Raw genomic sequence first — 23,190 nt, forward strand, 5'->3', positions numbered from 1 at the left:
GTTATGGTTAAAAAAGATGTATGCATTATGTGATTATTAGTCTGATGTAAGAAGTGCTCATGTATTTGCCATTATTTGTGATTCCATCAGTATTATTGTCATCTATTTTTATTAAGTTGCATGCACCAACCAGATCAATGCCAAAGTTTAAGTTGATGAGAAAAATATAGGAACTCGATTATATTTTAACACTCCCCCTCACATATAGGCTAACTCAAACCTCAAACGTGAAAATAGGTATTGGCTGCAATTATTGTATTTTAATCATGTCTGAAGGGATTCGAACTCAAGATCTCTAGCTCTAATACCATATTAAGTTATATGCACTAACCGGTTAAATCAAAATATTAAGATGATAAGGAAAGTGGACAATCGTACTTCAACAATTTTATCATACAAAAATCTACTTTACTAGTTTCCATAAAACTTTATTTATTTATTTATTATCTTGGAACTTAACATATTTTTCTATAATTTTGATTCGAGAGAAAATGCAGCTACCAAACCAGCAGCAGCACATGGTGCAGCGGGAGCAGTGTCTGATCAAATCACGGATTGTGCTCACAAGGCCATAGATTATTCATTTCAGCAGCTTTTTCCTCCCTTTTTCCGGGCATGATACAAATCGGTCACCAATCGTGTCTTGAAGTATTAACCAACGCTTGAGCACACAATTGCAAGCAAGCTTTGATGCTACTGCTAGCGTGGAGATTGTGTCGACCCGGGCGACCAATAATTAATCGTACCTGCTGATTCGTATCCCCTCGCGTTGTTGTCTTATGTGTCCAAAAAAAAACAGTTAACGTCACGTATGATCGTACTACCCCAGTATTCAATTCAATAAATCATACTTCAGTATTATATGATTGTGTGAGCACTTTTTTGTGTTGATTCCATGCCTAAGTTCTGTGTTCTTTCATGCCCAGGAGTTGTTTGATGATGAATGAAAGCTTTAAAATTAATTTTGACAGTCGAATGAAAGTTACAAGTACTTTTTGTTGGAAGGATTCGTACCTGACAGTAATCCAAGCTAGCTGTAAAATCTGGACAAGTCCAGTTGGAAAGTGGTGCAGACCAGATTGGGTCGGCACGATGATGCTCGAGATCGTCAGCATATGATCGATCCTGCAAAGACGGACGCAACATATAACGCAACGGGACACGTTCGCGACGGACGCAACGAAGAAGCCGGCGGCGGGAGGCAGCATCCTCGGACCTCGGTGGCGGGCTGACAAGCCGATTCCTCCCGAGTCGTCCCGGCCGGGCGGCGGCAGGTGCACGGGACAATGGCGGCGGACGCGAACGGTCGATCGGCGGCGGCGGGATCGATGCCGCGGTTCAGTGCCGGCCGGCCGGCCGCCCGCCACTGGACCGTGGTCGGCGGCAGGCATGCACACACCGAACCTATCAGTGGGCCCTCCCCGAAATAAAAGACACTAGACACATGACAGCAGGCCCAGTGGCAGAGCAGTCACTGCCTCACCACTGACTGACCGGCCCTCACTTCCATTCCATCACTCGCTCCTCGCCACACCACCAGGCTGGCTGGCTCGGGCCGGGCCCACCTGCCGTCCCGCGCCCGCTCCCCGCCAGCCGCTAGCGCTAGTGCGGCGGTTCTCATCGTTGAGACCCGCCACCACAACCAGCCGAGCGCGTCCAGCGAGCCCGACGCTGACGCCCATCGTATCCCTCGGCCGCTTCCCCCTGGCGGTACGTGGCGGGCCGTGCCTCCCACTGCGCCCGCCGCGGTCAACGGACGTGCCGGCCTTCGCCGCCTACCTACAGTCCGGCTACTTATATACCACGCGGCCTCTCCCTCCCTCGGCCTGCGTGTGGTGGTGCGTGGGCGCGGCACGGCGGAGACAGGCACCGGCGGCGAACCCCGGTGCGTCGTCCATGGCTCGAAGCTTGTTGGCTTTGATGGCCGCGGCGGCGGCGGGGCTGCTGCTCCTCGTCGTGGCGTCGCCGGTTGTTGTTGTTGTTGCCGGCGACAGCGGCGGCGGGCGGGGGCTGGAGGAGGAGGCCGGCAAGGTAACTGATGACGCGCCCTGCTTCAAGCTTCATTATTGCTTGCTTGCTTACTTACGTGTATAGCTAGCTGGCCGAGTCTCTGAGTGTGGCCCACGACACACACCTCAATTAGTATATACCCCGCCGTGGCCGTCTCTGGAGTAAAATATATTCTTATCTGCGCGGTTGTCTGTTTGTTACATGGACGCTGCTGCTGCACCAGCAAACCAGCGTAGCGATAGGAGTAACGTTAGTGTCAGGGGTTTGACTGCCACGGCCAGTGTTGACCGTGACGTGTGTGTGTAACGGTGGGCTAATCTGCTGCACACGGTTCTGATTCCAGGTATACACATATGCCAAAAAGTTCACTGCCACAGTGAGTGAGTACCGACTGTGACGGGTCAGTTAATAATCTGTCGGGCTATAGATCATTGTATATACTACTCACTCCATTCCAAATTGTAGATCGTTTTAGCTTTTTGAGTTGCATAGTCTAGATACACACAAACATGTATGAATCTAGAAAAACTAAAATAACCTACAATTTAAAACGGAGGGAGTAGATCGTTTATTGACAGAGAGTCAAAGACACATCGTTGTTCCGGAACACACTTAGGATATGCTTTTGCATCACAACCCTCGCATCCATGTTTGCACACCTATCTCGAGCGGTAAACGTCTTTATAAAATAATAAAAGGAGGGAACATCTTATGACAAGTGTAGAGCTACACGGAAGTAGTGTTATAGGTTGTCTAATTCAGTGCTATGTATGATTATTGGTGATGTACGATTGAGAATAGATGACTATGAGCTAAAAATTAGGACTATGAGTCCACCTCCTCACCATTATGTGGGTTATTGTTACCACACAACTCATAAAATTCGTTCTTTTCTATCCACAAATTAAGGGACGTGGTATTACACGAGATAACTAAAAAGACAACCCATGTATGAGCTGTGAAGACATCTCAAGATTACATGTCAATGCATAAGATCATCTATAAGATATGTACTTACACTTAAATAAGTTAGGCACTCCATAACATCTTATATTATACTCCCTCCGTTTCAAATTACTATTCATTTTGACTTTTTTAGATACACATATTTTGATATGCACATAGATATATAGTTATGTCTTGATACATAGCAAAAATGATGTAGCTAGAAAAGTCAAATAAACAATAATTTAGGCCCTGTTTGTTTACTCTGGCTAAAGTTTAGCAGCTAAAATTTGCTAAACTTTAGTTGCTAAACTTTAGCAAAAATTGTTTGGATACTCTTGGTAAAGGCATTTAATGAGCTGTAAAAAGATCTATCTACCCTTATTAAAGGTGCGCAGGAGGGGGGAGACAAGCAATAAATAAGGGGTATATGTTGTCCAGCCCACCTTTTAGTAAGTTTTAGCAACTTTAGCAAGTTTTAGCAAGGATGTTTGGCAGTTTAGCAGCTAAAAGTTGCTAACCTTCAACTAAAATTTAGCAAGGTGGAACCAAACACCCCTAAAGAGGTTATTAGTTAGTTAAAGTTTTGTATGGAAAGACCACGTGTGGTATCCAATCTGAGGAAAGAAATATTAAGTGAACTTTGCGTGTATCTCGGGCCGTCATGAATGGATCGATCTGCCTACGGTCGTTTCTGAATTCCGACAAGGGCTAAGATCCCAGGAAACCCTTTCGTGAAGTCATTACCCAGAGCAGAGGCATCGGCACCCGCACCCCTGTCTGCATGCGCGCGAGATCCTCCAGCCTGTCTGCATGCCTGCCCCGAAATGCGTCGATTCACACGATCCCATTCTTTTACGCGATCCGCGCGGGACCTCTCCGTCGCCGCGCCGAGAGGTGACGTGCCCGCTGCTGCTGCGGCTCTCGATGGATCAGCAGTCAACGCAGCGGCGCTGGTCCGATCCGCAGGCCGCGCCGGTACAGGACTAGTATGAGGAGTGGTGGCGTCCCATCGCCCGCCCTCAACTGAACCGACCTGGAGGCGGTCGAGTGACAGCCTGACAGTGAGGAGGAGTCGAGCTGAGTGGTGGTGGCACTGCCGGAACAGAGAGAGAAGCTAGGGGGATACGAGAAGAAGACGACAGAGGCGGCGGCATGCAGCGGGCGTCCACGGTTAGGGCCGCCGCCGGCTCCGGCGTCGTGATGCTGATGCTCGTCCTCGTGTTTTTGCCGGGCGCCAGCGGCGGCGGCGACGTGGTGACCCATGGCGGCAGGAAGATGGGGCGAGGCGGGGAGGCCCGGTACTTGAACAAGGTAGCGTCCTCCCTAGCTAGCCAAGCGATGTGATGTGCCGCACGAGTAAGTAGTAGTATTCGATGGGCGTGACTTTTCGTTTCAAATTCAATCAACGCGTCCATCGGTGTCTTCCTCAACATTTCAATCCAACAATTTTTTAAAGTGCCACAACTTCCTGTAAAATGGTTTCAAACTGTTACAATTTTTGAGGCTGTTTGGATACGAGGTGCTAAACTTTAACAGTGTCACATCGGATGTTCGGATGCTAATTAGAAGGACTAAACATAAGCTAATTATAAAACTAATTGCAGAACCTTGTGCTAATTCGCGAGATGAATCTATTAAGCCTAATTAATCCATCATTAGCAAATGGTTACTGTAGCACCACATTGTCAAATCATGGACTAATTAGGCTTAATAGATTCGTCTCGCGAATTATACTCCATCTGTGCAATTAGTTTTATAATTAGCTTATATTTAGTACTCCTAATTAGCATCCAAACATCCGATGTGATAGGTGTTAAACTTTAACAGGGGTGTTCCAAACACCCCTTTGCGTACAATTCAATGTCAAAACGACACACTCATAATTTGCGTATGGTGGGCTTGTCCATTCCTGCATTCTCAGTTTAGGCCCTCTCGTGTTCGTTTTTGGCCCAATAGGCCGTTAGTGGGCTTCAGGACGCGGCTAATCAATCACGCGACGCAGGCCGCGAATGTCGAAGCGGCGGCGGCACCTCCTCGCACCGCGCCGGCGGCGCCGCCGCCGCCGTCGGCGGGGTCGCCGGGCCAGTTCCGCGGGCAGGCGCGCCTCCCGCGCTTTGCCGCGCCGCGCCACTACGACCTGCGGCTCCGCCCCGACCTCGACGCCTGCACCTTCACGGGCACCGCCGCCGTCACCGTCGCCGTCTCCGCGCCCACCCGCTTCCTCGTCCTCAACGCCGCAGACCTCTCCGTCGATCGCGCCTCCATCCGCTTCCGGGTACGTACGCGTAGGCCGAAATCTCTCGAAAAAATAAAAGGTGCTAGCGTACATTTTGGGGCTGAAACGTTACGTTGGGCCGGTTCTGGCAGGATTTGGCGCCTAAGGATGTGGTGTTTTTCGAGGACGATGAGATCCTGGTGCTGGGGTTCTCCAATGAGCTGCCACTCGGCGAGGGCGTGCTCAGTATGAAGTTCAACGGCACGCTCAACGACCAGATGAGGGGGTTCTACCGGAGGTATGGGTTTCGTAGGATCCTAAACTCATTTATTTTTGGCACTTCTACTCATTTATTGCCTTAGTTCGTAGATGGGATTATTTGTGGTTTCTTTGAATAGTGCTAGCTCCTAAAGTACATGATCATCTATCGAAGGATCATCATATTTCATCTCATAGGCAAAAGTTAATAAAACTGGACATTGTGGTTTGCAGATACATACTTGTTCCACCAATATTCATGATCACTGACCAGTCCCAGTTATGCACTTGCTATGTTATTTAAAAAGCATACATTTCAGGAAGCTGTTCTTCAAACGAGCAACTGATTGAGAGCTATTTTTAAAATTTGAGTGCGCAATTCATACCCACTCTCTTCCTTCTCCTCGTTCTGACAAGTTCTGTTCTTTTGCGCTACTAATTTTGAATGCTGTTTGATTGCAGTAAGTATCAGTATAAGGGGAAGATGAAGAATATGGCGGTAACACAGTTTGAGTCTGTGGATGCTCGACGGTGCTTCCCATGCTGGGATGAGCCTTCATTCAAGGTGATTACAATAATAGAATGAAATATCCAATAATCTGGTTTTGCTCCTTCAGGTGTTTCATCTATTACGCTTTTGTGCTCTGAGCAACATTCTAATTGCACTTGAGTACTTATAGAGTAGCAAATTTTATTCCAACCTATAGCTTTATGCTCTTCTCACATACACACGCCTGAAATATCAATGAAAAGTGACCTATCTTGTAACGCTTCCATTTTGCTTTTTCTATTTTTAGGCTAAGTTCAAGCTTACACTTGAAGTACCACCTGGGCTGGTGGCATTGTCCAATATGCCAATAGCTAATCAGACACTTACTGGTCCTTTCAAGACTATCAGTTATGAGGAATCACCTCTTATGTCAACTTACTTAGTGGCTATAGTTGTTGGTTTGCTTGAATATATAGAGGGTGTAACACCAGAAGGTATCGACTCAACTTTTCTAGCATTACTTTGACAGCTTTCATTGAGAGTGTTGGTATCATCTTTCTTTTTCCCTTTTACCATTTTCTTAGTCTTGTTTAATAACTGCATAAAGGCACAAAAGTTCGTGTGTACACTCAAGTTGGCAAGAGTAATCAGGGGAAGTTTGCACTGGATGTTGGAGTGAAGTCATTGCATCTCTATAAAGAGTAAGATCAACCATACTCTAGCTTGTAAACAGGCTTGCAGAGAACCATAAGAAACGTTTATGAATAATATGTCTACCTGTGGTTAACTATAGGGTAGAACCACTAATATAATGTTCATTTTCCACTTTTTAGTTACTTCGGTACTCCTTATCCACTTCCCAAGTTGGATATGGTTGCTATTCCTGATTTTTCTGCTGGAGCCATGGAGAACTATGGGCTGGTTACTTTCCGTGAAGTAGCTTTGCTTTTTGATGAGGAGTCTTCATCAGAATCAAGCAAACAGAATGTACCTTTCGTAACTCACAGAGTTCTTTGTTGCATAACTTTCCACCATATATGTTTTACTTGTTATGAATGATGAGTTACATCCACACTTGATTGGTGCTTTAAGAAAATCAGAATATATTTGAAATCTATTATCAAATACAAGTCAATTGATTTCACATTTTCATAGTTAGATCCGGCACTTTGGATGATTGAGTACCAGCTACAAAGATGTCCTTGCTTTAAAGATCTCAACATTTCTGTGTTTTAGATTGCAATTACTGTGGCACATGAGCTGGCTCATCAGTGGTTTGGCAATCTTGTAACCATGGAATGGTGGACTCACTTGTGGCTAAACGAAGGGTTTGCTACATGGGTAATCAATTTGAGAACCTAAAATTTCAAAATTTTCAGTTCTTTGTCTGCCACTATATACTTAGTAAATAGACTTTTTTTTTACAGATGAGTCATCTAGCAGTAGATTCTTTCTTTCCACAATGGAATATTTGGACACAATTCCTTGATGACACAACCGCTGGTCTCAAATTGGATTCACTTGAAGAATCTCACCCTATTGAGGTAACCTCCTTTGAGATTTACTATGAGCTATTGATATGGTAGTAGGGATAGCAGGAAGAACCTGTTAATCCCTCCCTCTAGAGGCTCGGACCGCTTTTAGGGTTCTTGCTTGATTACAACTCGACCTGCAGGGGGTTAGACAAACCCCCCGTTTTTTTGCTAAGAGAAGGACCTTCTCACGCAGGTCGAGAAAATCCTTGAACCTCTGCCCCACCCTTACACAGGGCTTGTAGCCCATGGTGAGATTACCACTGGGCTGGCGACCACTGCAACTACCCCAGCTGTCACTTGGGCCGGGCCTTGACCTGTGCTTTGGTGTGGTGACAGATGAGGGGATTTTTTTGACCCCAGCCTGAAATTCACTCCCACGGGGTGTCGAACTCAGGACCTGAGGAGTTGCTACTGAGAGCATCTAACCAACTCAGCTAGAGGCCTGTTCGCTTGCTTGATTACAACTGATGATGCGGCTAGGCATTTATAGCCGCTAAGACTAACAAAAAATTGACAACTTGATCTAATCCTGGAAAAGCTAACAAACCAACTAATCCAATCCACAGTGCTGTCCACGCACTACAGTAGCCGCTTGAACAGTACTCCCCTATTCTTTTGCGCCACGCTGGTCCCACTACCATAACAGATATGGGCCTATGACCTTGGTCCAATGGTTTTAAAAATACATGCGTTTCATGCATTATGTTTGTTAGTTGCTTTGTATGTAACTAAAGACATTGCATGCTTTAAGTTTGCGGTAGATTTTAACAGTTTACTAGGTTGCAGTAGAAATATATGAGTACATTGTGGAGCACTAGGGCGAGGAGATAAGAAATTCCTCGAGCCCCGGCTCTTAAAGCACCAGGACCTAGTGCCCTCAGAAGAATCAAACTTGGTAAAAAAAAGTTATGGTCTCAGGTGTCCTGGTAACAGTAGTTAGAGCCTTTTTTTTGCCTTTTTTATTTTCCTTTTAGTTAGAATTTTGGGGACAAATCCCAGCCTTAATTTATTTTTGGGTTGAGAGGGATTAAACTTGGGCTGAGGGGTCAAGAACCTTTGCTGACCAGGAGCCCATCCCAATCTCATTCTTGAAATGCCTATGGAATATAAACTGAAGCATAAACTTTTTTTCTCGAACATGCAGGAGAGCTGCGTATCAATATATTAAGAAGAGAAGGGTTTAAAGAAACCCAAAATTACAGAGCAGGTTTTTGTTTTGGGCAAACCTGTACAAAAATCCCCTAAACTATTAGATATAAAAACCTTTCCTAAAGCACCAGGACCTAAACTAGACCAAGGACACCAACTGCTCTTGTGAGGGCACTAGGGCGAGGATAAGAAATTCCTCGAGCCCTGGCTATATTCCATAAACGCAGATCCTCTCTGATCACATTATAGACTCCATTCCATCGAACACACAACGATTGTGATGGTTCCAAACTGACCATGCACCTAGAATGATGATAGAATTAGGCCCTTCTTGACCTGACCTGATACTTAGACCTGGGATTGGATTGGGCTTAGTCCAAGTCCAATTGGACTTTGGCACTTGGATTCAACTGGATTTGGACGTAGTTGCACGTGGACGTCCATTTGCCTTGACATCCAACAGCGTTGGATTCCCTTGTACATAAAGAATTGGATAATCCAAGTCTGATTGGACTTTGATCTACAGAGGCATGATATTAGCCTGGGAACAGCGCGCGGAACGAGGACGGCAACTGATGGGCAGCTACGAGCTGCGGGAAAGGAGTGCGTGGGCCGGGGCCGACCATCCACCGTGGTGTCGCTGCTGAGTAGATGATGGTGTGGAGCTCCCTGGCGTCCCGCTCGCCGCCGCTACAGCCTCAAGACTACGAGACCTTGAGATTCAGCCGTCGGTGCCGCCGCGCCGCCGACCTCGGTGGCGATTCCGACGAGGTCCAACGCTGGGAATGGGACAGCCCTATGTGGGGCCACCGCTGGATGAGGCATGTTGATGAGTGCCTATGTGACTCGCATGCCGTCGCGGCAGTGGCAGCATCATGTCGCGAGGCGCATTAGATTTTTTCCGAGCAACAATGGGGCGTCAGGTGGATAGCTCGACAGTTTCGTGTCAACGGCGGCCGCACACACAGGCATAATTCCTCGGTGTCGTTGGTTAATTGGATTTTGGATTTTGAGGTGAGTGGATAGGATTGGATTGGATGTACTGTAAATTAAGTTGGATTACAATGGATTTGGACTTCACAAAGTTGGATGTGCTTTGGACTCCTTTTGAGTTGGATTTGGATACTAGTCCATTCCCACCTCTACTGATACTCTCTCACTTGCCTTTTCCCACCAATCATCAAAGGAAGTCTCATCAGGTTGTGGGGCTAGAATCTGCAAGCCCACACTTGTAGCAATCTGAACCAAACTTGCCGGGTGAAGACGCAAGAAACGAGCAAGTGATCAATTGTTTCATGCATTTGATCACAAAGAGGACATAAGCTATGATAAACCTTACTGCAATTTTTTTATTTAAAACTTAGGGACTAGTTTCCGCAACTAACTCCAAGGCTTAGTTGTTGGCGTTGAGTCGCTGACATTTTCACCTTCTAGGTACTAAGTTGTGGTCAATTTTGTAACAATATTCCTTTTTTCTCAGGTTGAAATACATCATGCTAGTGAAGTTGATGAAATTTTTGATGCCATAAGCTATGATAAGGGTGCTTCTGTTATTCGCATGCTACAAAATTACCTTGGTGCTGAGCGTTTTCAGGTTTGGATTGGCTCTCCTTGAAACTCTATTTCACTATTGAGCCTTGATATTCTGTAATGCCTTGAGTCAGCATCTTCTGCTTCATTATGCTGTTTAACAATGTATGGAATCACCATGATCCCTTTACCTCTTGTTCTGATATAAATTGGCAACAGTATCATCTCATTTTATCTCTTCATTTAGTTGCCACATGTGTGAATTGCCATGAACAAAACCTTGATCCTCTAGTTGTTTCAAAAAGTGATGTTTTATAGACAAAACATTGATCCTTTAAGTTCGGGAATGGGAACATGCTAGTCCAAACCTGGGGCGCAATCATGCTGACCATTTTGGTTTGGGCACTCTAAACATTTAGAAGATGTACTGTATGTGTTATTTCTATGTTTCTGAGGGCACAGTATATCCTTTTCTTTCTAACTTGCCCTAACCATGCTTAGTGCATACTCAGTTGTGCAAGACTCATCAATTGGTTAAGTGCCATGAAAATTTGTTTTATTGGTCAAGTAGACTAAAATTGGATGATTCGTAGATGGAAAATATGTGATTGGGAAATTGGTTAATCAGTGCCAATAATCCATGAATTAGGAAGTCGCTGAAAAGGAGTTTTCATATCCTGTTATCAAGGATCTTGTTTTTAAAAAATACGCCAGGGTATCTTTACCCGAGTCCCATGTAAAAAGGATATGTTAAACTGATACTTTTTAAAAAATGGCTGAGCAAGCTATAGCTATCTTTGGCTCCTCTTTCTTTTATTGCAAGTTATCTTCGTTTTTTATTGATCAGATTATGTATCTATCTATATCTGTCATATTTTTTATTGATATTTATTTTATTCAGTGAAGACTGATTTTTCCTGCCTTTGGCTGTCCAGTTTTATTTGCTTTTACTCTCTGGTTCCTTGAGTAGATCTTTTAATACATTTTATTGTGCTAAATGTGGGAAATTTTTTCTACTCTTTCAGAAAGCATTGGCTTCATACATAAAAAAATTTGCCTACTCAAATGCTAAAACTGAGGACCTGTGGGCTGTTCTTGAAGAGAAATCTGGTGAACCCATCAAGAATTTGATGACTACATGGACAAAGCAACAAGGGTATCCTGTTATTAATGCAAAGCTTAAAGGGAATTTCCTAGAACTTGAACAGGTTTTTATAAGAAACTGTTCTTCCTATGTAATCTTTGCATTCATCAAAATGTGAACTGCTGAATTGGGTGTAAAAACATGATGGTTTGTTTTAAATGGAAAATGTAGCATGCTAGTCATCACATAGATGATAGATCTGCATATTCTTGTTGTATGGTCTTTTGCTTCAGCCTTAAGAAGTTACTATTTATTTTGTTGCAGGCACAGTTTTTGTTAGATGGATCCTCTGGCCCTGGAATGTGGATTGTCCCTATAACCGCAGGATGTGGTTCATATGGTATGCAGAAAAAATTTCTACTGAAAGGAAAAAGTGATAGGCTGGATATAAGAAACATTTCTTCACAGTGTGGTAACCAAGAGAAGAGTGGGAACTTTTGGATTAAATTGAACATTAATCAAACGGGATTTTATAGAGTGCAATATGACGATAATCTTTCAGCTGCACTTCAAAATGCATTACTGTCCAAGAAGCTCTCTGTAATGGATAAAATTGGTAAGCACCATTGTGATACTATTTAATTTTCTTATCACTGTTTTGGTGATAGGTATCATAACATTAACACTGCAGGCATTGTGGAAGATTCGCATGCCTTGTCTATGGCCTGCAAGCAAACCTTGACATCGTTGCTACGCTTACTGTATGCTTATCGTGACGAAGCTGATTACAGTGTTCTTTCACACATCAATACTGTATGTAAATTTTGTATAACCAATTGATTCCATGATCTTGATTTTGAATATGATTTAAAGATAATTTTCTATGCAATTTCCTTTCGTTTCACAGGTGAGTTTAAGTGTTGCTAAAATATCAGTTGATGCTACTCCTGGATTGGTTGGTGACATCAAACAACTTCTGATCAAGCTTCTCCTGCCACCTGCCGTGTATGTCAAATGATGTCTTACATCCCCTGCTTCTGAGCTACTTTAATTGTCATTGCCCTGAGAATGATCTTGTTTCTGTTTTGCATGTTTGCTAACATGCGTTGTTATGTTACTGTCTATTTCTATGACTTATCTTCTGTTTTCTCCACTTTGGCAAAATGACAGTGTCCTTGTTCTTTTTTTCAGAAAATTAGGCTGGGACCCCAAGAATAGTGAGAGCCACCTGGATGCGCTGCTTAGACCAGTGCTCTTGGTTGCTCTTGTCAAACTTGGGCATGATAAGACTATAAATGAGGGTGTTAGGCGTTTCGGTATCTTTGTACATGATCGCAACACTTCACTTCTTCCTCCTGATACCAGAAAGGTCCCTGCCTTTTTCTTTACTTTACATGATGCTCTTGCGCTTTACTTATCTGTGTGTCTTGCAATGTTATACAGGCTGCATACCTCGCTGCAATGCAGAATGTTACTAGTTCATACAGATCTGCTTATAATGATCTTCTGAAAGTCTACAGGGAGTCAGATGAAGCAGAGGAAAAATCACGTGTCTTAAGTATGTATTTTTTCAACCATTATTAATTTAACAAAGCTTGCTGATGAGTTGGGTTGTTCTGAATGCTTTATCTCCTTGTTCCAGGCACATTGTGTTTTTGCAAGGATAAAAATATTGTTCTTGAGTCATTGAATCTCCTTTTTACCAATGAGGTTGGCCTTTTTTTTCTTTGTTTGGTTCTCCATGATGACAGTGAAAGCTCAATCGAATGAGCTTGTACTCATATGCTGACTACTGTTAGATGCAATGGGATCTCATTTGCCTCTACTGCTTGCAGGTTCGCAGTCAAGATGCATATTATGTACTTCAGGGTCTTGGCGTGGAGACACGTGAAACAGCTTGGCTGTGGTTGAAGGTAAAATCTCTATTAGTATGTACTAAAAGAAAGAAGCCATCAAATTTGTTTGACTTCCAACATACAAGTTGAAAGTGTCGAACCTGTTACAAATATGGGGTTCCTGTTCAAATTCTAGAAGAAACAAAATATCCTCCCGTATGATGTCATCTTTTGTACCAAAAGTTTGAAATTCCTGCTTGGCAACAGGGCCTAGGATATTGTAGTCCATGGAAACATCACGGTGGAATATTTATAAAGGAATGAGTTTACTGTTCCATCTCCATGCAGTTTTGTCGTTGCTAAAATTTTGAAATCACACCAACTTCCCTTCACCGATACCTTGAAATATCTGTGCAAATTAAAAGTGGGAACCATTTTTTTTTTCCTTGTGGGTAACCATGAACTATTTGAAAGCACGCTGCTTACATTGCACTTGTTCTGTGGGTGCAGAGCAGCTGGGACCGTATCACAAAGAAATACAGTGACACACAAGATGGAGGTTTTATCAGATATATCGTTACATTGGTAAGTTTGTCACCATTCTCCATTTTTATCCCCATCAATCAGCTGAACCTCCCTTTGTATCGTGGCCATTTCAGTTCTCCTCCAACGAGAAGGCAGCGGAGTTCTCCAGCTTCTTCGCCAGCCGCAAGAAGCCCGAGTTCCAGAGGACGCTGAAGCAGAGCCTCGAGAGCGTGCGGGTGAACGCGAGGTGGATCCAGGGCATCAGGAGCGAGACCAGGCTCGCACAGACGGTGCAGGAGCTGCTGCGGAGGCCCTGATCCATCTGCCTTGTTGCGTTGCTGGGGTGTGTGTGGCTGGTAATAAGGTGACGGCAAAGATGGCAATGGTGTGCGTTTGTACATTCTCAGTGTGAAAAGGTTGTCTCTCGTAGTGTTCTCTGCACCATATTCGGTTCAATTTTTAGCTGTATATCGGTGATTTGGATATCTGATGTGAGAAGTATCTATCTATATTATCTATAGAAAGTATATGGAGCGAGTTTTTTTTAAATTGAAAATAACTGTAAAAGAGCAGGTTTTTTGAAAATACTTTCACCCAAGCAACCTACCTGTGCCCCTCACGATGGCCCCATCGGACAGGGGAGAGTAAAAAAATTTCCTTGGAGAAACACCTAAATACAGGAAAATGAATTCACCTGTTCCTTTTACCGCACGATATCCCATGCCCCACCTCAGATGGCAATGGGTTTTTACCCTGTTAATACATGGGCGTGGGTCAATTTTCTAACCCATGAGTTTGTTCATGGGCACAAATATAATCCCTACCTATTTGAATTATAGGTATGGATTTATTCCTATATTACCCAAACCTGTAAAACCCGTGGATTTTTTAAACGTGGTCCAACCTAGTGCATGTCGTTACTTTAATTTTCGAACATATAATAAATTTGACCTCCCTCCTCCCTACTTTGCTGAATTCTGAATGTGTTGGTGGTGGTTGAAGGTGTTGTAGTGTTTATATATGCGGTGGATTGGTGACTTTGTGTGATATTGTGGTCACTTGATTATAAAACTTATTATTCGTAGTTTCATTCTAGGAAAAAGTCTACATAACCCTCAACATATGGCTCACTTCACCCTCTAACCTACAAAACCGGATTTTTTACACCCTAAACTAGTGAAAACCATTTATCTAATCCCCTAAGATGGTTTTGTAGCTTGGTGTTGGTGGTTACAAAATGCTCAAATAGTAGAGGGTGGCTCTAGAACAAGACACTTATCCAAAAAGCTTGTAGGGGACTGAGTGGTTAGGATATTGTGTTCTGCTTAGCCTATGACTCTTCTTATTTATAGCCTTAGCGGACGGGATCTTTTCGGTCAAAAGACCCTTATGCCCCCGGTACGGCGCCCTCGGAGGGGGACCAACTAGGAGGAGGCATCAAGGATAACAAGGTAAAGGACCTCTCATGGGTACGGGGGTCCTCCGTACCTAGGGCTAACGTGGCGGTCCCTTTCCGTATTGGGGGTGGGGGGAGGGGGGCGTGGCGCCCCCCGTACCTATGGCTGATGCTGTGGTTGCCTTTTCTCTTTGGATGATGCCCAAAGGTAAAGATTCCCTTTCCTGGAGCCCAGCCTGGAGACCGGACCTGGACTCCCCACCCGTCGGTCCCTCCCGGAGGGACGATGCCCCGTTGGAATTGGGGGTCTTCTGGGAGAGCCTCGAACGACTTGGATGGGGAGCCCTCACCTTCCCTGCTAACCCGCGGGCTGTCCCGCCCTCATCGCCTCCCACCGAGGGCTTCAAGGTTCATCAGCTGGCCCCTGCGTGCTGCCTTCAGGGACCCCCGGAGGTTTTGGGACTCCCTTTCGCTTCCCTCCTTCATGACCTCTCACCTTCCTCGCCTCCATGGCCCGGGAAGGCGGGGGAAGGATGGGGCGATTTCCCATAGGGAGAGGCATCTCCGGAGGTACGGGATTGCTCCGATGGGAAACGACCCCTTCGGCCCGTGATCTTGGGCCAATTCCTCAATATCAACCCTTTCTCGGGGATCATCGTTCGGGACCTCAGACGACGATCTTCGAGACTTCCTTCGGCTGATTGGAGGAACAACTGATGCTAGAAGTGGGGCAAGAGAGCGGTCCAGAGGGGAGGAAAAAACGACGCTTCCGTCACTCCACCGGACCTACGGTTGATCTGGGTGGCGCGCCCTTGTTTCCCAATGCGCCACTTGGTATGGGCGCAGGGCTCGAGGTGCGCAAGGCCTGAGAACAACCTGCTGGGCATGGCACGTGAGGGGTCGGGTGCTCGTTGGGAGGGCCGCATGAGTTAGTGGGACACGCGCCGTCCTCCTATTGGCCCATGCGGTCGGGTCATCTCGGTCTTGACCGACGCTGGCTCCCCTAGTGCCCCCCGGGCCCCTTAGGGATTATAAATACCGCCCCCCTCCTTATTTAGGTTTTGCCCTTGGTGCTGTCCTCCTCTCCCCACCTTCGCATCTTGCTACCCGCAGTGCACTCCTCTACTTTTAGCCTCCCCTTGCCCTCGCGCTGCCGTCTCATTGTCAGGTCTCCTCCTCTCGGCCTTCCTCATAGCCCCGAAGTGAGCGGTGTCCTCGGAGAGGGACCCCCCTAGGGCAAAGAAATCCCGGACGGAGCACCCCTCCACCAGACGCGTGGTGGTCTTTGCCAAGTAGTACGAGTGTGGGCTCCACTTCCCCTGCTCCAACTTCCTTTCCTCCGACCTGGCCTACTATGGGCTTGACATCCAGCACATCACCCCAAACTCGATTGTGCGTCTCAGCACCTTCGAGTGGGCCTTCCAGGTCGAAGGGGCGAACTCGTCGGCCTGTACCTTCATCCATCTCCACGCCGCCTCCATCCGAAAGAAGTTTCACTTCTTCGAGGGGGTCAAGATAGAGGTCTGTTACAGGCAGGTCTTCATCTACCCCTGAGACCACGCCGTTGTCCTGGCCAAAGTGTAGAAGGACCGGAGGGAGACTGCTTGGTTATCCAAGTGGTTCTACCAGACTGTCCTCACGGACTCCCACATGAAGTCTACCTGCGACGAGCCCAAGCACACCTCGCAGCCTACCATCCCGATGGACGACGCTCTCCGAGTAAGGGTGTCCTTGGTAGGGACCATCATGATGCGCTTCTCCATGCAGAACCTAGTGGAGGAGTTCCTAGCGGTCGGGGTGTGGCCCCTCTTGAAAGGGTGGGAGTTCCTGGTGGAGGGCGACGGTCACCCTGTCATATACAAGGACAAGGAGGTAAGAACCTTCTTTCGGAAGAAGCTTAAGTGGAACCTCCCCGATGAGTCTAGTTTGTTCGAGCTCTGGGACCTGTTGCAACTTTTCGCTGACCCCCCTTTCCCTCCCCCCATCTTGATCCCCGTAGATATGACTCTGGCGAAGATCGAGGTGAAGGCGAATGACTTGTTGGGGCCCTACAACTCCTTCGAGGCTGAGGCTTGGAAGGTTTTGGTGTTAGTCAACCGAGTGAACCGGATCCTGCGGATCCGTGTGGTGGTTACCCTGGAGCGCCCCGTGCTAGTGGAGAAGCCTCCCTGCGAGAAGAGAACCTGCGGGCGGGGTGGGGGCCCTGGAACCCAGGGGAAAGGGCGAGGTGCCAGTTCCACCACAGCCCCCTCCCCCATTGACATCGAGGGTCCAAGGGGGGTAACTACGAAGGAGAGGTGAATCGGGAGGACTCCCCCATGCACTTTGCCTTCCTCCAATGCTCGTCGGGCGGAGCCGCCCCTTAGGGTCTCCCTCGTTCGCTTCGCGCATCCCCCCCGGTTCGGGGACCTCAAGTTCCACACCACGCGGGGCTCGCCTCGGGTTCCAGATTCCGAAGGCCTACCCTGAGTTCAACAGTGAGGAGGAGGAGGAGATCCGTAAGCTGTTTGACTTCCCCAAGCTGAGTTTGTTATCCCCGCTTCCGCGCTGGATGACTAAGTGGTCCCTTCCGCTGTGTTCGGTAGGGGTTGCTAACTTACCCTTGACAGAGGAGTGGGCGGCCGCCTCGGAGGTGGTGGAGGAGAAGGAGAGCAGTGGTGGTGATGGAGGGATGAGCTCTTTCCCAGAGGAGGCTCCCGTCGCCCGCTAGGGGCATGGGAAAGGTTTGCATTGCGGGCCCCCCTCGGAGTCAGACTTGTCACCCCTGAGGATTTGGCCGGTCGTGCCAGTCCCTGGGTGAAGTTGGCCTCCATGGCCTCGGGTCTTTGGGTCCCATCCGTCCAAGGACTGGCCTGGGACCTCCCCGTCGAGGTGGCGCACGAGGCGCTCGAGCATTGGGGGTGCAGGTGTGCCTCCTTCTTTTCCCCCTCGTCACCTCTTGGTGTTACTTCGCGTCCCTTCCCCCTTGACCACAGGTGGGGCCGTTATTGCGTGCAAGTCGCCGTGTTGGCAAGGGTGGCTTCGGCTGTGTCCTCCTCCGCTCGGGAAAGTGCCTCCGAGGATCACGTGCAGGAGCTGGAGGCAGCCTTGGTGGAAGCCTGCAAGGCTGAGGAGGAGGCTTTGACCCAGGCCTCATGGGTGGAGCAGGACCATGACATGGCGAGGGAGGGCCTAGCTATGGATAAGAAGGCCCGAGAGGCGGCTGAGAGTCGGGCCACCATTACCTCCTCTCAACTTCTCCAGGGGGCTTCGGCCGTGTGGAACACCGTGAAGGACATGAGGGTTGCCCTTCCCCTGCTGGGCGTTGATGTGGACCCCCTAAAGTATCCTCCGGAAAACCTCTCGGAGAGCATGGACTGGCTCCATCAGGGGATCGGGATCATCGCTCTAGGCACCGAAGGTTTTACCAACGTGTGCACCCAGACCTCTTGGAGGGGGACCTTCCTGTCACTCCACATGGTTGGATGCGACCATCTTTGGGCTTCCAACGAGAAAATTTTGGAGCTCCCCGGTGATACCTCCACCTTCCTGGAGCGGATCTGGGCCATGAAGTCCGCCCGCGGGTCTTCGGAGATTACTGGCTGGACCACAGCCTCGAGCTGGCCCGTCCCTAGCAACTGCTGAGGCTCGCGCCGTCTCGATGGCCCACGCAGGGAAAGCCCCAGTAGAGCTGAGGGCGCAGCGGGGAATGAGACCCTTCGGAGTGATCCCCAAGTTTGAACTCTTCCCTGGCTTGCCCCTCGAGGCTTAGGTGCCCCGGGTCCGTCTTTTGGTAGTTTCCCTTGTTTTGCTAGTTTCTTTTGCTCCGTGAGCCCTTTCGCTTGTAGAGAACACTTTCCGGATGTAACAAAATCCTTTTGATTAATGGAAAATGTGTTTTTGGGTCTGTTCAGGATCTCATTATCGTTTACCGGGGTCTTCCCTATTTTCCCTTTTTTGCCCGTGAGACAAGGCCGGAAGGCTCCTGCTATGAGAGGCTTGCCCCCCCCCCCTCACGGGGTGCCCTATTCCAAACAGGGATTTCCTGGCTGCTCTAGGGTCCGTGCTGCGCCTCTTTCGGAAGTATTTCTGGAAGCCCTTCTTTTCAATGGGGTCTTGGTCTGAGGCTCCTTCCTTCGGGATTGGTCGGATGGGTTGGAGAGACAAGGCCCTTCACTTGGCTGCCAGAGGCATCCCGAGGAGGATTTTTCCGACTTCATCGAGGAGTATAGCCACTTGTTTGATCGACTGAATCCCAATTGGCTTCCCCAGCTGCCCCCCCCCCCTTCGGGGGGCTTAGATTCTTCAGCTCCACCCGTACTTCCCCATCTACAGGGGGCAATACCCAGGACATCCCTGCTCCCGGGGGAGTTGAGAGGGTGTCTTTGTCCCCCTCCATAGGGGGGGCTCTTATGTCGGCCATCCTTCCGATTCGGAGGTGTAACAATTTTTTCAAGGTTTAAATAAAAAGCTATATTTGTGTTTCTCTCTTTTTCTATTTTTCTACCCGAAAATCCTCCTAGGTTGCTTCCGGGACTACGTTGCACCTTGTGGGGAGCCAAGAGCCGGAGCGCAGTCCCCGTTCCCCTCCCTTAGAACCGGTAAGGAGCCTAGAGGATTTCCTATTTTATGACGATTGTTGACCGTGTATTTACCCAGGAGGCGCGTGATCCTGTTGCCTCCAAGATTCTTCGCCTTGGATGCCTCTTAGCCACGGAGAAAGGGAAAAAAGCAGCCTCTGATTTATCTGCCTCGTCATCGTCATCGTTCGGGGGCTGGTCGGAGCAGGATGCTTGGGAGGTGGACCCGCAAGTAGAAATGTACGCCGCCCTTGCTAGGCATTTGGCAGCGGCGGAGGTTTTGGGGAGCGGAGCTCCTTCCAACGTTGTTGATGTGGCAGCATTCCAGCGAGCTGCTTGGGAAGCTTTCTCGGTGGACCTCGGACCATGCCTCGCTGCCGGGGAGTCCTCGTCACGACCGGCGTGTCGCCCTTCGTGTTGGTAGGCTTCCAGAGGATGATCTGCACCCCGGACTGGTGCGCCTTTGTGTGGTCACGCCCATTGTAATTTCTTAGACTACCTTAATTATGGTAACCTAGGCTAAGTTACTGTTGTGCGTGATGCGACTCCAAAGCTGTTATTCTCGAGTGGTATTGTTTGTAAAGAGCGGTCCCGGAATGGTGCCCGTATGTTTTTGTGGCTTGTTTCCGTTTGCCGTGTCGACGGTTCCCTGGAGGGTAATGCCTCCGGCTGAACAGGAGTTCTGTTATCCCGAAAGGCATCGCTTTCAGTCACAATGGACACGTGGTTGCATTGAGGTGGGTGAAAACACCGCTCGGGTGCTATGCCGGCACTCGAGGGCCTCAGCCCTTAGCCACCCCGTGCTACTCGTCGGAAAGCATTGCTTCCGAAAAGGAGCGGGTGTGCGGTGCTACACCGGCGCTCGAGGGCCTTAGCCCTTAGCCACCCAACGCGACTCGTCAGAAAGCATCACTTTCGGAAATGAGCGGTGAGACACCGTTGAACCGAGACTACTTCATTGGTGCCATGATCGGGATGGAAGTCCTTACAACACTCGGTGCCCTGCCTCCGAGCAGTGGCTAGAAGATGCTGGTGGTAACTGAACGACAGAAGACTTGCCACGCTACCCATGCGGCTGGCTTGCTAACGGAGAATAAAAGGAAAATACAATCGAAAGCAAAGTATGGCTAAAAAAGAGGAAACAACAAAAACTCGTGGTGGTGCTAGCCTCCGACCAGGGATAGGCTATGTGCAAGCTCTGCCTACCCTTCCTAGGTTCAGGGGTAGTACCGAATGAGGAGGTCTGCATTCCATGAGTGGGGATCTTCCTCTCTGTTCGGGTAAGTCAAGCAGTAGCTTCTTGGGTGGTTGCTTACAGTGACGATGAAAGGTCCTTCCCACTTGCTCTCGAACTTGCCCAAGGTGTCAGCATTCCTCCGACAGCGTAGGACCAAGTTCCCTTCGGCGAATGTGCGGTTTCGCATCTTCTTGTCGCGCCAAGCCCTCACCTCCGCCTGGTAATTTTCGAGATTGGCCATGGCTTGGATTCACGTTTCCTCCAAAAGTTCCTTGGTGATCACCTTCTCTCCTTCTTCCGCTTGGTGCATGACCCAGAGGGAGCTGCGCGATGCTTCCTCCGGGGTCATGGCCTCCTCTCCGAACAGAAGCCGAAACGGGGTAAAACCCTTAGGGTGCGACGCGGAGGTGCGATGAGCCCACAAGATATTTGGGAGTTCATCGGCCCACACGCCTTTGGGTTCACCAAAGATGTGCTTACTCGCCGCTGTGAAGATGCCACCATTGGCGTGCTTGCATGCTCCATTGGATTGCGCGTGATACACCGAGGGAAAGTAGACCTTCATGCCCAAGTCTTCGTAGTAGCTTTGAAATCGCTCAGAATTGAACTGTTTTCCGTTGTCCACCGTGACCTCCAGTGGCACCCCAAAGCGGCATATGATCTTTTTCCAGAAGAATTTGACGATGTTGGCGGACTTGATTGCGGTGGTAGGTTCCGCCTCCACCCACTTGGAGAAATATTCCACGGTGAAGCAGAAACCTCCCGCACAGTGGGGAGTGGCCCCACGATGTTGATACCCTATCGTGCGAGCAGCCAGACACAGGCTAAGGGTTGGAGCAGCGTGGCAACACTTGACTATTTCTTGGGCATCCCGGAGCGTAGTGGGCCAGTAGAATCCTTGTCAAAAGACCTTCCCGATGAGGGCTCTGGACACCGAGTGCACCCCGAAAGGCCCAGCGTGCATTTCTTCTAGCATCTGTCGCCCCTCCTCCCTCGGGATGCATGCAGGAGGGGGTGCACACACCAACCTTGTAGAAGGTTCCGTCCACGAGTTGGTAGTTGCAACACCATTGTTGTAGATGGTGCATCTTCGTATGGTCATCGGGGGTGTACCGCTCTTCAAGGAACGCGATGACGGGGGAGCGCCAGTCTTCGCTAAATATGGCTGCCACCTCGCGTGAGGTCCCGACGGCATCGGGAGCAGTCGCAGGGAGTGGGTTTCCTTGGGCGGCTGCCTTGGCCAATGCATCGGCGTGCTCATTCTTTGCCCTAGGGATGTGTGTGCTGTGAAACCTTGGAACTTGCACTCTAGATTCCGGACCACCCGGAGGTACTCCACCAGCTCGGGCTCCCAGGCCTGGTATTCCTTTTCCACTTGGAGTGTGACGACTTGGAAGCTGCTCTTGACAAGGAGGCGTCGTGCTCCCAGGGCCGCTGACTTCTGTAACACGAGGGCGAGTGCCTCATACTCCACTGTATTGTTGGTGCATGGGAAATTGAGGCGGAGGGCGTACCACATCTCCTGCCCCGACGGGGAGGACAACATCGCTGTAGCCCTTGCGCCGAAGGCACCCTATGCGTGATCAACATACGCTGTCTAGATTGGCTCCGCCATCTGGAGGCCACCGACAGATGTCACCGGCATCCAATCGGCAGCGAAAGAAAGCGGGAAAGGAGCAATTTCTGCTGCCCATTTGCTGATGCACCTGATGGCCTCCCGATTTTCGAAGACGTCACGCAACGGGTAAGATGTTGGGACGGTGATCGGGTGAGCAGTGAAGTAGTGCTTCAGCTTGCAGGAGGCCATGATAACGGCATACGCCATCTTCTCCAGCTTGGTGTAGCGAAGTTTGGCCCCCGCCAGCGCTTCAGAGACATAGTACACTAGGGACTGTTCTTCCCTCCCGAGCGTTCTTCCACCAGGACCATGCTCACTGCTCCCTCCGCTGCTACAATGTAGAGTAGGAGCAGGGCGCCAGGGGTAGGGATTGTCAGCACTTCCAGATGCTCCAGTTACTGCTTGAGTTTGTGGAAGGTCCGTTGTTGCTCCTCCATCCAACGGAACGGATCGGAACCCCACAGTACCTTGAAAAAGGGCAGGCTCCGTTTCGCCGATCTGGCAATGAAGCAGCTCATCGCCGCAAGCCACCCCGTCAGGTGCTGCGCCCCGCGCACATTGCTTAAGGGCTCCATCTCCAAGATGGGGTGGATCTTGTCACGGTTGGCCTCAATTCCCCGCTAGGAGACAAGGTAGCCCAATAGCTTTCTAGAGCGCACCCCGAACGTGCACTTTTCGGGGTTGAGACGCAGCCTAGTCCTTCACAGATTTGCAAAATTTTCCCGCAGGTTGGAGAGGTGGTCCTGCTCGTCCCTACTTTTGATGGCAACATCATCGATGTAAGCCTCCAGGTTCTTTCCG

General features: G+C 48.7%; 1 protein-coding gene across 1 annotated transcript; it reads left to right on the forward strand.

Moving 5' to 3' along the window:
• The first annotated feature begins 1,667 nt into the window (after positions 1-1,667).
• Positions 1,668-14,128, forward strand: LOC101783031 (aminopeptidase M1-C). The gene is made up of 20 exons (XM_004956605.3): positions 1,668-2,031; positions 4,961-5,233; positions 5,326-5,471; positions 5,894-5,996; positions 6,229-6,415; positions 6,529-6,622; positions 6,755-6,908; positions 7,158-7,262; positions 7,349-7,465; positions 10,086-10,199; positions 11,161-11,343; positions 11,544-11,835; positions 11,911-12,032; positions 12,127-12,224; positions 12,411-12,588; positions 12,663-12,777; positions 12,862-12,929; positions 13,055-13,132; positions 13,565-13,639; positions 13,714-14,128. Exons 1-20 carry the CDS (start codon positions 1,897-1,899, stop codon positions 13,894-13,896), a joined length of 2,820 nt encoding a protein of 939 aa, XP_004956662.1. The 5' UTR covers positions 1,668-1,896; the 3' UTR covers positions 13,897-14,128.
• The last annotated feature ends 9,062 nt before the right edge of the window (positions 14,129-23,190 follow it).

This window comes from Setaria italica, chromosome II, assembly GCF_000263155.2.
Source record: "Setaria italica strain Yugu1 chromosome II, Setaria_italica_v2.0, whole genome shotgun sequence".
In the NCBI taxonomy this organism is placed as follows: Eukaryota; Viridiplantae; Streptophyta; class Magnoliopsida; order Poales; family Poaceae; genus Setaria; species Setaria italica.

Coding starts and splice junctions, on each gene's coding strand:
- LOC101783031 (XM_004956605.3), top strand. CDS start 1,897: ATGGCTCGAAGCTTGTTGGCTTTGATGGCCGCGGCGGCGGCGGGGCTG. Junction 10,200..11,160: donor TTGGTGCTGAGCGTTTTCAG/GTTTGGATTGGC, acceptor CTACTCTTTCAG/AAAGCATTGGCTTCATACAT. Junction 12,930..13,054: donor ATCTCCTTTTTACCAATGAG/GTTGGCCTTTTT, acceptor TACTGCTTGCAG/GTTCGCAGTCAAGATGCATA.